This window comes from Centrocercus urophasianus, unplaced genomic scaffold (assembly GCF_019232065.1).
Source record: "Centrocercus urophasianus isolate 14NV4802_14NV808 unplaced genomic scaffold, USGS_Curo_1.0 seq_21, whole genome shotgun sequence".
NCBI classification, from domain to species: domain Eukaryota; kingdom Metazoa; phylum Chordata; class Aves; order Galliformes; family Phasianidae; genus Centrocercus; species Centrocercus urophasianus.
In genome coordinates, this window is record NW_024884767.1 from 21,875,817 (window position 1) to 21,888,661 (window position 12,845).

General features: G+C 34.2%; 1 protein-coding gene across 1 annotated transcript in view; it reads left to right on the plus strand.

Moving 5' to 3' along the window:
- Positions 1–12,845, plus strand: part of CNTNAP4 (contactin associated protein family member 4) — a 116,133-nt gene that overhangs the window by 42,283 nt on the left and 61,005 nt on the right. Inside the window, exons 2-5 of the mRNA XM_042822922.1 lie at positions 4,719–4,866; positions 9,213–9,416; positions 9,580–9,764; positions 11,653–11,790. Of these exons, the coding sequence (XP_042678856.1) occupies positions 4,719–4,866; positions 9,213–9,416; positions 9,580–9,764; positions 11,653–11,790 (675 nt within the window). The remainder of the gene's footprint in view (positions 1–4,718; positions 4,867–9,212; positions 9,417–9,579; positions 9,765–11,652; positions 11,791–12,845) is intronic.

The window sequence follows — 12,845 nt, forward strand, 5'->3', positions numbered from 1 at the left end:
GAACTAAAAAAAAAAAAAAAAAGAGAGAGGGAGAAAAAAAGAGAGAGAGAGGAAGAAAGCCATAATTTAAGTTTAGTTTGGAAGGGAACTCTGGGAGTTGCAACACTCCAGTTCAAGCACGACCACCTAGACCCAGAAGCCCAGAGGAACGCATGCCCAGATGGCATTTGAATATCTCCAGAGAGGAAGGATCCACAATATCTCCGCGCAACCTGTGTCAGTATTCAATCTCCTGCAAAGAAGAGTTTCCCTATATTCAGAGGGAGCCATCCTGGGTTTGAATTTGTGACCCTGCCACTTCTCCTGTCTCTGTGTACAAATGCAAAAAAAGTCAGATTGTATGCATCCTCCCTTAAATGTATTTACATACATTAATAAGACGCCCACAGTTTTCTTTTCTCAAAGATTAATAGTCCCAGCTCCCTCAGCCTTTCCTCAAAGGAACTCAAAGGAACTCCTCAAAGGAGAGATGTTCCAGTCCCCATGATCTTCTTGGCCCTTCACTGGACTCTGTCCAGTAAATTCGAGTTTGTTCTGTGCTGGAGAGCTCAGTACTTGAGTAATGGACACAGCACATGAGCATAGGCTCACCAGTCTTTAGGAAAGAGGAAGGATCATCTCCCTTGATCTTCTGACAATGCCTTGTCCTATGAAGCACATATTAACCTTTTCTATTGCAGACTCGTTCTCATTTAAATAAATTACTTCCTGAATTTCACTTTTTGCTTTTACTTACTCATGTAGTATTCATTCTAGGAAAAACCACAGTGACAGAAACCTTTCTCTTTAAATAGAGAAATGCTTAGTGAAAACTGCAGTGATTTGAGTCTAGGAGGAGGAAGTTTTTATACAGGAATTCAACCTGACAGTTGTCTGAGTGCTGAGCTTCTGTCTTGATTTCTTCGGATTTTCCTGAGAGTTATTGATACTGACAACTTTTTTCTTCCCTTCAGTGTTTTGACATTTATACCATTGTTTCTGGCTGATCCAACCAGTTTATTGCAAATCTTAATCAGAGAGATGGAGAAGGGAGGCCAGCAACTACATGGCCTACCAGAACATCTTGTCATGTTGCTGCCACCACTGTAAAATGTACCACTTACTGCCTCACTGTGCTGATATTCTCTGTTTGGTCTCCATAAATATTTAGCAAGTGTCAGTGAATGTCAATGGGTGCCATTTTTTTCTGCATGGAGGAATTCAGTGACACACCTTTGCTTCATATGCACTTCCATGTCAGACATCATTTTGACTGATTGTCCCTCTGCTGCCCCTCTGTTTACTGCAGGCAACAAAATGTAATGGAATATTGGCAGGAAGGTTCAGCCTCTACTGCCATATCACCAACATGCTGCTCATGGGTTAACAAAATAAAATAGGAAGCACAACTTTCAGAGAAGCCCTCGTGTATATGTGATTGTGTATATACAAATATATATGCTTGTGTTCATGTGTGTACAAAAGAATTGATGCACAAAGCTTATCACCCACCTCCTGATGTCCAGCCAGTTCCCAGTCACAGGCTGTTCTTCCAGCAAACTCCCCTTAGTTTTGTGGGCTTTTTTCACACTACGTCATATGTTGAAAATATGAAATGTCTTTGGCTCTGTGGAGCAAAACTCAACAACTAGAACATCAGTGTGTTATCAACATATCAACATAAAGTTCAAATGGTTTAGAGACAAGACCTACTGCAATATGAAGTAAATTGTGAAGAGTATTCCTCAGTAATATGCCACTAACAGTATTTTACAGCCAACAAATCTGTGATTTTCTTCATAAATCATTAATTATGATCTGAAGAATCTTTGATTATTTTATGGAATTACAGAATCATAGAATGGCTTGAACTGGAAGGGACATGAAGAATCACCTAGTTCCAATTCTCCCTTTTGGGTGAAAGTGCTAGACACCAGACCCTTGGAAACTTCCAGTGATTGGGCATCCACAGCTTCCCTGGACAATCTGCTCCAGTACCTTTCTACTCTCATAATAAAGAATTTATTTGCTATATAAATCTATTTTTTGTTTTATTAATTTAAATCCCATTATATTCAGTCTTATCACTACATTCCCTAACATGCTCCCTTTCCAGCTTTCTTATATGTCCCCATTAAGTACGGGAGGAAAATGCTATGCTCTTCAGGCTGAAAACATTTAATTCTTTCAGCCTGTCTTTGTAGGAAAAGCGCCCCCATCCTCTGGTCGTCCTTGTGGCTCTCCTCTGAACCCTCTCCAACAGGTACATGTTCCTCACATGTTGAAGGCACAGAGCTGAATGCAATACTTCATGTTTGAAGTCGTAAGAGTGTAGCAGAAGGGAAGTATCATCCACAGCAGTCCTTTCCTCCTAACCATAATTCCAATCTAAGAATCAAGTAAAGGAAGCCAATTGGTTGGTACATTTCTTTCTAATCAGAAAAAAGGACATTTTCGTACACATATTTTAACAAAACAGTTATTCTCAGTTATTCTCAACTTTCAGAATCAAGATGAAAATAACCATTGACAATAACTTCACAAAGTTTAATGGGATTAATGAAAGTACCCTGAGTTGAAAGGAACATAAAAGGATCATTAATGATCAAATGTTTCTTTTAAACTGAATATTGTATTGACATTGTTGTTAATTGCACTGTATGTTATATTGACTTGAGCAGACAACCATTTTGTTGTAGAGATCTAAACAGTTAACATAATAAAAATAGCTCAAGGATTATGGAGAAAAATGACTTTTGGATAGTTCTGGATGGTGCTTTAAACTAACAGTATGAGAGAAATTATCAGTAGCCTACTGGCATTTCTCTTGCCTTCCTGACTCTTTCTGCTCAGAGAAGTTATAGATGCCCCATCCTTGGAGGTGTCCAAGGCTAGGTTGAATGGGGCTCTGGACAAACTGATCTAACGGTTGGCTTCCTGGTCTGTGGCAGGAAGGTTGGAATTACATACTCTTTATGGTCCTTTGCAAACCAGACCATTCAAAGTTTCTTTGATATAAAATTATTGATTTATAAATTATCTGCTTTTAATTTTTTAAGGAGTAGTTTTAGTTACTTATAGACTATTACTGAAGTAAAACCATATTTTTTAAACACACAAAACACGAGTATACAGTGCAGTAAAAATCAGTCAAAATGCATTTTGTTTTCAAGTCTTCCATAATTTTCATGAAGTGGCTGACTTCTGAAAATGATTTTGGAAAAAATTGGAATCTTAATCAGACACTTCATTTGCTCAGAATATTTGAGTTTCTCAGTTCTTCATTCTGGTTCAGACTACAGTGTAACAGGCAGTTACACTGGCAGTTACATTTATTATAGACTACAGATAGTGATTTAAAGGTTTAAGAAGACTGAATGGTACTCACCCTTGAAGCAGTAGGCCTTCTCTGGTGTTTGTTATAGAGCGTTTCTAGCTTTGCTCGCCATGAAAGCAAAATGGTAGAACATGAAGCTGTCATGTAAATATTCTGAGTGACTCTCATTACTTCTCATTAGCCTCATAGTTTAGCTGTAATGAGACTGTTCACTAGCTATTTTTTTTTTTTCTGTTGAACGCTCAGAGATAAAAATTTGTAAGAATTTTAGAAGTACAAAAAAGATAGACAGGTTCACATAAGGGAGGTACATAATGAATGAAATGAAACAGAGTTCCACTACTGGAACTCTGGAAAACTGCATTAAAAGTGAACATGGACCTGTTGGTTTCTATACACTTCTGCAGTCACAAATTCTATTGCTAATTTCTCTAGGGACAATATTGTATACATACATTGAAGCATGTGATCATTTTTATTCCTGTTTATCAAAAAATTCAGATAATTCTTTCTGTTTATCAGATACTTTAACCCCACAAATTTTAATATAAATTCTTCCTGCTCATCATATAACAGATAGGCAATGAGAAAATCAAGTAAAACAAACAAACAAACAAACAACAAACACCCTGACATCCAAAAACAAAAACCTACTACAAAAACAAAAGCACAAACCAACAACAAGCAAACAACCAAGCCAACTTAACAATATAAACACCACCAACAAAAAAGCATGCCTGTAAGTAACCAGCAAAATCAAAGATATTATATATTCTTCAAGATATTACTAAAGTTCATGATTACAATTTCTTATATTTTTGTATTATTATCTTTCCTTAACATTAATCTCCTTTACTTTGTATAAAAAAGGTAAAATCAATCTTATCTGTTAAATACAGCCAAAATATTTTCTACAATAAGACTTCTTGTTCTCTCCCTTTGGGAAAACATTGAATTATAAATTCGAGTACTAAGTTAAAACCTTTTTACAGTCCTTTTGCTTCATTATGGAAATCAAAGTCTAAGCCAGAGTCTTTGCACATCACAGCCTGCAATTATAAGCAGAACATCTCGGATTCAGCAAACTCCATCTTTCAGATTTTAATGAAATTGTGATGGCCTTTAGGTAAGAGCAAATCATAGAGTTGCCCTATTATGCCAGGGCTTTTTATGCAATTTGGAAAGGTGTATTTCTTTTGGGAAATGGTATTTCATTCTCATAAACTTTAGAATTTTTATGCGAATTAATGGGTGTGATATCAGTACTAAATAGGCGGCTGATCAGAAGGAATCAGATTTTATTCCTGTGAATTCACTGAACATTTTATTCCTGTACAGTTCAGTAATGCTGCTTTTGTATTCAATATGAATTCAAATAACTCAATTTTTCATTTTCTTCTAGGCCATTTCTGGAAACACAAATGCAGACAGTGTTGTATATTATAAGCTTCAGCATTCCATTAAAGCAAGATTTCTCCGCTTTGTGCCCTTGGACTGGAATCCCAATGGTAGAATTGGCATGCGCATTGAAGTGTACGGATGCACATACAGTAAGTGTTTTGCTGAATCAGCTAAATTAAACAATTTTCCATTGTGGTCTTTTACTATCTGAATTACAGTTAAAAGAAGATTTCTAAGCTTAGTTTTAATATTGAATATGTTGTTGTTGTTGTTCGTTGTTGTTTTTCCTGCATTCCCTTACAGCAACTTACGCATATTTTCCAGCTTCTTCCCTGTTGGAATTAACGGCATGGACGTACTTACTAATTTGCTACAGACTCTTTACATGGTATTTTTAGAAACTGTATCTTGTTATGATGCTTTCTCCCTAAAGGGAAGAATGTGGAAAATAGTTAGGTTTGAATGTATATAACCCTGATCCTGATAGAATAGGAGAGGAGATGTACTAAGAAGTATAGCATATTTTTAATATATTTCAAATATGTTATTTGTTTAAGTGGTACATTTAGCGTAGCTTTTATTTCACTAAAAATATTAGTAACTAATTATACATTTAACAAGTAAAGGTATGGCTGTTATAGTTACATTGATTTGCTGGACAGTATAACTTTCCCTGCTGTCTACCCATTACACTTTTTCATTCCTAGACTTTCAGAAAGAACTTGTCTTAGCAAGATGTTTGTTAAATATTTCAGTTTTAAGCAAATTTTAACTGATTATTTTATTTCCTTTCTTTGTTCTCAATGTCAACTTCCACATTTAAGTCATTGTCTTCTTAGTTAGTCTATTCTGAATATTCTCCATGTAATTCTCCTTTCATCTGCTCATTAGTATGAGATCTATCACTTTCAATTTAATATCAGAAAAGCATCTTTTAATGCAGCTTTGTAAAATGACTAAAGAGATATGATCAAAGGATGTTGAAAATCTCAAACAGTAGGAGATTAGGTCATTTCAGAAATTAGATGTGTAGGCTCACAAGGGAACAGAGGTCTTATGCCTGGAGAAGGACAGAAAAATATACCAGACTTCTCAGAGATGTCTTTCTGGAGACTGGAAATATTACTTATTCCTAGGACAATCCAATAATCCTGTTTCAGCTGAGAAATTCTGCCAAATTCAAATTGCCCTCCACAGTTTTGTGCACCAAGACTACTAAAATGAGACTGAGTAGGTGACTGGAATCTTTCATTTCAGCTGAAAACTCATCTGAGACCCTTTATCTCTTCTCTGATATGACAGATTTTTTTTCCTGTCATTGCACTTTGCTAATGTACAATCAGCTTTATTTATTCCTAGACCTTACCTTAGGTATTTAGAGACATTTACATCCATACCGAAACTCTTGCTTACAAAATATTCCCAAACTGAAACTCACATTTTCCACCTTCCTGTAATCAAGATTTTTGTAGTACTTTCCACTCCTGTAGTTTTCTCTATTACATTTTGGTATTACATCTTATGCCTCTTTTTCTGTGATATCTCTATAGCATCCTACCAATGGAAAATGTACAATTATTGTGCAAAAAACAAAACAGCATCCATGTCATGAAAAACTATGAGACTTATACAACAAGGACTTACATAATTCATGTATGTGTGTGTGTGTTGAGGGTAGATAGGAACTACTTTAGAAGAAGATAATGTTTTTCTTTCTGTATTTTATTTATCTGGTAAGCAAATTATTCTATTGATAACTCATGGAAGCAAATTAATTATAATTCCTTTTTCGTCTAAGATTAGTTTAAATTAAGAAAGCATTTTTACTTCATCTATTACGCACTCTAGAAAAGCAATTAAAGAATTTCAAATTGTTACAAATGCAGAAGCTTTCTTTAAGCCAATTAAATTTTTCTCTCTATTAATGATGTGGTGTAGTCTTGATTTTTTTCTTTTTTAACTACTTGAATTCAAATGAATTGCAGACTGCTTGTCAGCTTGCTTTATTTAAAACATAAATAAAAATCATGTGCTTACAGTAGTTGGATTTAGTGTTTGCTATTGAAAATACACCTGTAGGTTATCATCACTTAGCTTAAAAATGTACTTAATAAAATTAAAGAGGAATTCTTACTCTCCAGATTTTTCTCCACCTATGAGACACATTCAGGACACATTTTGTTAATGCTACGCTAATTATGCCTTGATATAATTCCATGTGGGACGAGAAAATAAGGAAAAAACAGAGATATCTACTTTGATTCAGACTTTCCTGTTTTTTTGTTTCTCAGTTTATGTTTCAGAGAGATCTCACTGGGTACTACTGTAAAAGTAACAAAGTCTCTTCTCATTTAGAGCTGAACACATGGAATATATTCAACTGAATATATGGACTATGTCTGCTATTAAAGTGAAAATGTAATAGTTCTTTCCTTCAGTCTTATTTGGTGCATGTTATACAACTAAAAGCAGTAAAAATGATTTTAAAATGATCTCACTTAAATAAAATAAGTAAATAAATAGTTGATTTCCACTGATTTGAAAGAAAACCATTCAGATGAAAAATAACTTAGTGTTTTAATGAGTGTCCTTCACATCTTCATTTGCTTCAAAATGTAACTTTCAAGTGCAGTGGCATTTTTCTTCTTCAATTATGAACTGCAAATACTCCATGAGCTTTTTATAAGGATATCAGCTTCTTTCTATGTGTATTGTCCAATCATTAATGATTTTGATGGATTTTTATCATTTTTTTTGCATCACTTGGCTAAAATCACTTCTTTTTTCTTCAAGTGAAGTGAAAGTATGTGAACATTAACATCAAATATGGAAAGCCTAAATGTAAGCGAATAAGTCAGTAAGCCTATATTCATATAATAATAATAAATACTCCTCACTGCTGTTCTGTATGCATCTCTTAAACATAGGAGTTTTTAATTAATTTTTGTATTGTAATACAGAATCAAGATATCCCCTGGGTGTCTTCCCGTCTTTCCTTACTGCTGATTTTGGTAACTGCTTGCTGGGGACTTAAATTTAAAGATGTTCTAGTGAAATTTCCCTTAAAGGAGTAAGGTCATCTACAGATAGACTATGTTTCTCAGAGTCCTATCTGGACTGTCTTTGAATGTCTCCAGGGGTGAGGCACTCACCACCTCTCTGGTTATCCTGTTTGAGTGCTTCATTATCCAAGCTGTACTCTGGGCACATTGCTGGCTCGTGTCCAGCTTGACATTCACCAGAACCCCCAAGGTCTTTTTGGCAGAGCTGTGTTCAATCCTTTTTTTCTCACAGCTTGTACTTGTAGTGAGATGTTGCTGCAACCCAGGGCTTGCATGTGACTTTGCTAAATCTCTTGAGGATCTCCATGGCTTCCAACTGATGAGGCCTGCAGTATTTGGTTGATACTGTTTACTGTTTAACATAGAATCATAGAATCACAGAACTGCAGAATTTCTGATTTTAGAGGTTTACGCTTGAACCTGTCAAAAAGAGCTTTGGATATTTGTCAATGGAATATTGCAATGGAGTAAGGTATCTGGAAGTGGAAATAGAAAAGATCAAGGAGGTGTCTTATCCATCTGTATAAATGTTTAATGAGACAGAGCCAAGTTCGATCTAGTGTTGTCCATTGTCAGCAATAAAGCAAATGGGCATGAACCAAAACACAAGAAATTCCACTCAGATATTAGAAAAGTTTTTTTACTGTGATGTTGTTTGGATTGCCATTGGTTGCCAATGTTGAGAGTTGTAGAGTCTGTATTGTTGATATAATTTAAAACTTCAGTAGAAATGGCCCTGAATAAACATGCACAAATGTGTGGGGAATTTGCATGAGATGATCTCAAGAAGTATCTGTCAACATCAGCCATTCTATATTTCTATGACTTTACTCCCATCCTGGACAGTTGCTGAGAAAAAGTAATTTTAACATGTATTCCAGCTCTAAAATCAGCTTAATCAAAGTTATAATTTCTTTATGACATCAGTAAAGTAACATTTGATGAAGAGTACAAGGTCCTACTCATGACTGACAGGCCTTCATTTCAACATATTTTTATTATTAGGTGCATGATAATAATATTTTTAATTACTATGTAGCTATTTAGATTAATCTCAAAAGTTGCTCAAATCCATTCCTTCCATGAAGGCCCTAAAAATTAATGAAATATAATAGAAGTTGGATTTTCATTTTATGATTATTTATTATTTGGTTATTTGGAATAAACTGCAGATAAATTAATGGAGATTTTCACTCTAAAAATACAATATAAGCAGAAACAAACAAAGTACTTTGTGTCTCAAAGGTCAAGAAGAATTTTCAGCATGTGAGTTCTTCATCAAAGGAAGAATGGGAACAAAAGAAACATAATACACTTTCCTGAGCACAAATTAATCTTGAAATATTAACAGACCTTACATTATATTGAAGTAATGCTTGTTTCTTTTAGACTTGCCGTTATACTTTTTTTTTTTTTCTTTTCTTTACTTCTAGAGTCCGAAGTGATCGGTTTTGATGGGAAAAGCTGCCTAATTTACACATTTAAACAGGAGCCTATGTCTGCATTGAAAGATGTGATTTCTCTGAAGTTTAAAGCAATACAAAGTGATGGAATTCTCCTCCACAAAGAAGGAAAGAATGGAGATCACATAATCCTGGAATTAGTTAAAGGAACGCTATCCCTACTCATTAACTTAGGTAAAAGTTACAGTCTCAGAAATTCCAATATTGTTATTAAATATTATTTGACTAGGGTTTATTTTTGTTTGTTAAGCAGACTTAAAAATATAAGATAAACTAGCAGCATATTTCTGAATATTTTTATGTGAAATTAATAGTTTCTTGTTTTTCTTCTCTCAAGGTGATTATAAAACTCATTCTTCTAGTACCCAAATTAATATTTCCCTGGGCAGTCTTCTGGATGATCAACACTGGCACTCCGTCCTCATTGAGCGCTTTAACAATCAAGTAAACTTTACAGTGGATAAACACACTCATCATTTTCACGCTAAGGAAGTATTCAGTTATTTGGACCTTGACTATGAGGTGTGAAAATTATCTTTTCTTTATTACATTTATTAACTTTGTTAGGCAAATTAACCAAAGAACAAAAAGCAACACAAACATCCAAAAGGGGGAGAAATCAAGGAAGTTTAGTGCTTCAGATTTCAAGGATTTTCTGTCTCCTGAAGTAATAAAACAGAGAAGTATTCTTAAATTCTGAATGTTGCAGCACACATTTTTAATAAACTGATTTTTCCTCTCAGAATTAATTTATTCAAATGCTTTCTTTCCTGTAAGTGCTAAGCAATATGTAAACTTAGCTAACTAGCCCCAGTCCAAATTGTTTTACTATAGGACAAAATTATTTTAAAAGAAAAATCAGAGTAAAACAGTGACAGAAATGTTTAAGGGAAAACTTATATTCCTGTTAAATCTGGGAAATGCGTGGTCAAAAAAATATTTTTCACATATGGTACATGCATGGAAAGAAATAGACATAATTTGCAGTGAAAATTTACAGCTTATGGTTAATAAACCAATATTTCATTTTCTACTACAGAGACTGACTGAAGTACATTTTTCCTTTTCTGTTCATTGGAGAGGATGACACAGAAGATTGACTTGAACCTGCATATCTAAATTATTTCATTCTACCCATTCAAGATCTTAACCAGCTAAGAGAAAGATATACTGTTCCATGTTTTCATTATCCATCTCTCACAAGATTGAAGAAACAAGTTCAAATTAAAATTTCTGAAACTAAGCCAAAATAATAGGACTTGAATAATCATACTTAAAGAAATAACTAATTAGGAATACTTGCTGGTTTTTATTAATTGGCAAATAGATTTATTTTACTATGAAGGCTGCTCTGAATGTAATGCCTTCTATTTTATTATGTTAGCACTCAATACCAGAAGTGAATGGTGTCAGTTGAGGCTGACCCTTCCCACCAGTACTTAACTACATTTTGTTGCCATGTGACAGATGGCAGCAGAGGAGCAGTCTGATCAAACTGTCTGACATGGAAGTGCAGATGAAGGAAAGGTATGGCATTGAATTTCTCCACAAGAGAAAAAATGAAGACATTCATGGACACTTACTGAGTGCTTATGGAGACCAAACAGGGGATGTTAGCACAGTGAGGCAATGAGTAATGCATTTATTGAGTATTATTATTGTACTCTTTTTATCTGTTGTAGTTTTAACAGAAATGTATAGAAGTCATTACTTTCAGGAAAAGCAATATAAATGAACGTTTATTACAGAATCATTCTTCCTCTCTTCCAGTGTTGTCAGCATAAGATAGAAAGGAAAGCAAAAACAAGAACAGAAGTATGAAAACCACCAAGAGACTATGAATTGCTATATTAAGAATTGAATTCTTGGTTATAAAAAATTCTGAATTTGTTAACTCAATTTTTTTTTATATTGTGGTTGAAATAATTTTTCCCTCCATGTAAACTGAATTCAAAGATTAAATGATACTACAGAATAAAAAGATTTGGCTTAAGCAGACCATCCTTTTGAATGTCAAAAACAATATCTCTGGAATATGTTAGTTGAAAAGTATGCCTTAGCTTATATCTTATTTCTGATGGTGACCAAGAGTGAACACATTGCCAGAATATAACTCAGGTCACTCTTGTGGCAGTGCTTCTCTGTAAAAAGATGTTACATTGTAATAGTTTATCCCTCAATGACTTATTTAGACAGATATATTTTTCACCTGATAGCATTCAATACGTTGTTATTTTAATGAAAGTTCTATTACCCTTTTCTTTCAACATGATTTTTATTTGTCATACAAATAAATAGTCAAGAGGTAGTGATTCAGTATTGGCCAATCTATGTTTTTGTCTCTTACATTATTGGCAACTTTTAAAATTTAGAACATAACTTAATAGTACTATTGATTTATCATTCTAAGCTCAGCTTTGGAGGGATCCCAGTGTCTGAGAAATCAGGATCACGGAGAAACTTTCACGGGTGTTTTGAAAATATATACTATAATGGAGTGAATGTCATTGACCTGGCCAGAAGGCGTAAATCTCAAATCTCCTTTGTGGTAAGAGATTTGTACAAATAATAATAATTGTACCAATGATACCAATAATAATAATAATAAAAAGATCACAATCACTTTCATATTTAACCCACTGATACAGAGTTGTAATACGATCTGTGCTGTTGTGTGAAGTAAAATCAAGAAATCACTGCTGCTGTAGATAGTCATCTCGCAGACAAAGAAGAACACATTCTATTTTCAGGTCGTAGCTAGTATTTATATTGTCACAGAGTTATCTAGATATATCTGTGCCCATGACAGGGGAAAAGCAGACCCACAGAACGTGAAGTCATCTGGGGTATGTTAGTTCTTCTCTTCTGAGAGCCAGCTATTCAGAAAATTGGCATTCCACAGAATTGGGCATTAACTCTTTAACTCCCAGTGCTTTACATGTTGTTATGATATTACATTATGATGTGGAATACTGATAATAAAAATCAGAAAATCATGACATATATGTGTGAGATCTTAGAATTGTATGGTACCTGCCTGTTGTGCACATACGGGAAGGGAGTGAAGCAGGAAGTATCTAAAATTATCCAGGTTCTGGTACTGACTTCTGAACCTGACTAGTAAAAACACGAACAGTATATTTTGAAAGCTGTCTATTCCTGAGGTGGCCGATCCAAACTGTTTTCTCTAGAACATTGTAATTTGATACTTAAGTTCTACTAGTTAATTTATAATGTCCATTTTTTGGAGAGCAGTAATTTATGTTGAGGGATTTAATGCATATATTGTGACAGTGCCAACAATTATTAGTGTAAAGACACATATCAATGTAAAGACAAACCATTTAGATAAGCGGTTTCAATAACTAAGCAACTTCCTCCTGTTGCAGAAAGTGTCTTTTGTTTCTTTTTCAATAGTACAGGAATGTCCTCTATTAGCAATTTTTTTTTTTTTTTTTTAACAGCCAGCAATTGCAGAGTTATAATAGAAACAAAGCTCAAATAACTAAATATGAAGTTCTATCTTTTTTTTAACTCCAAACAATTTGATTCGGATTTCAGTTCAGAATGTGAACAATCAGATATGATAACTTGTCCTAATGA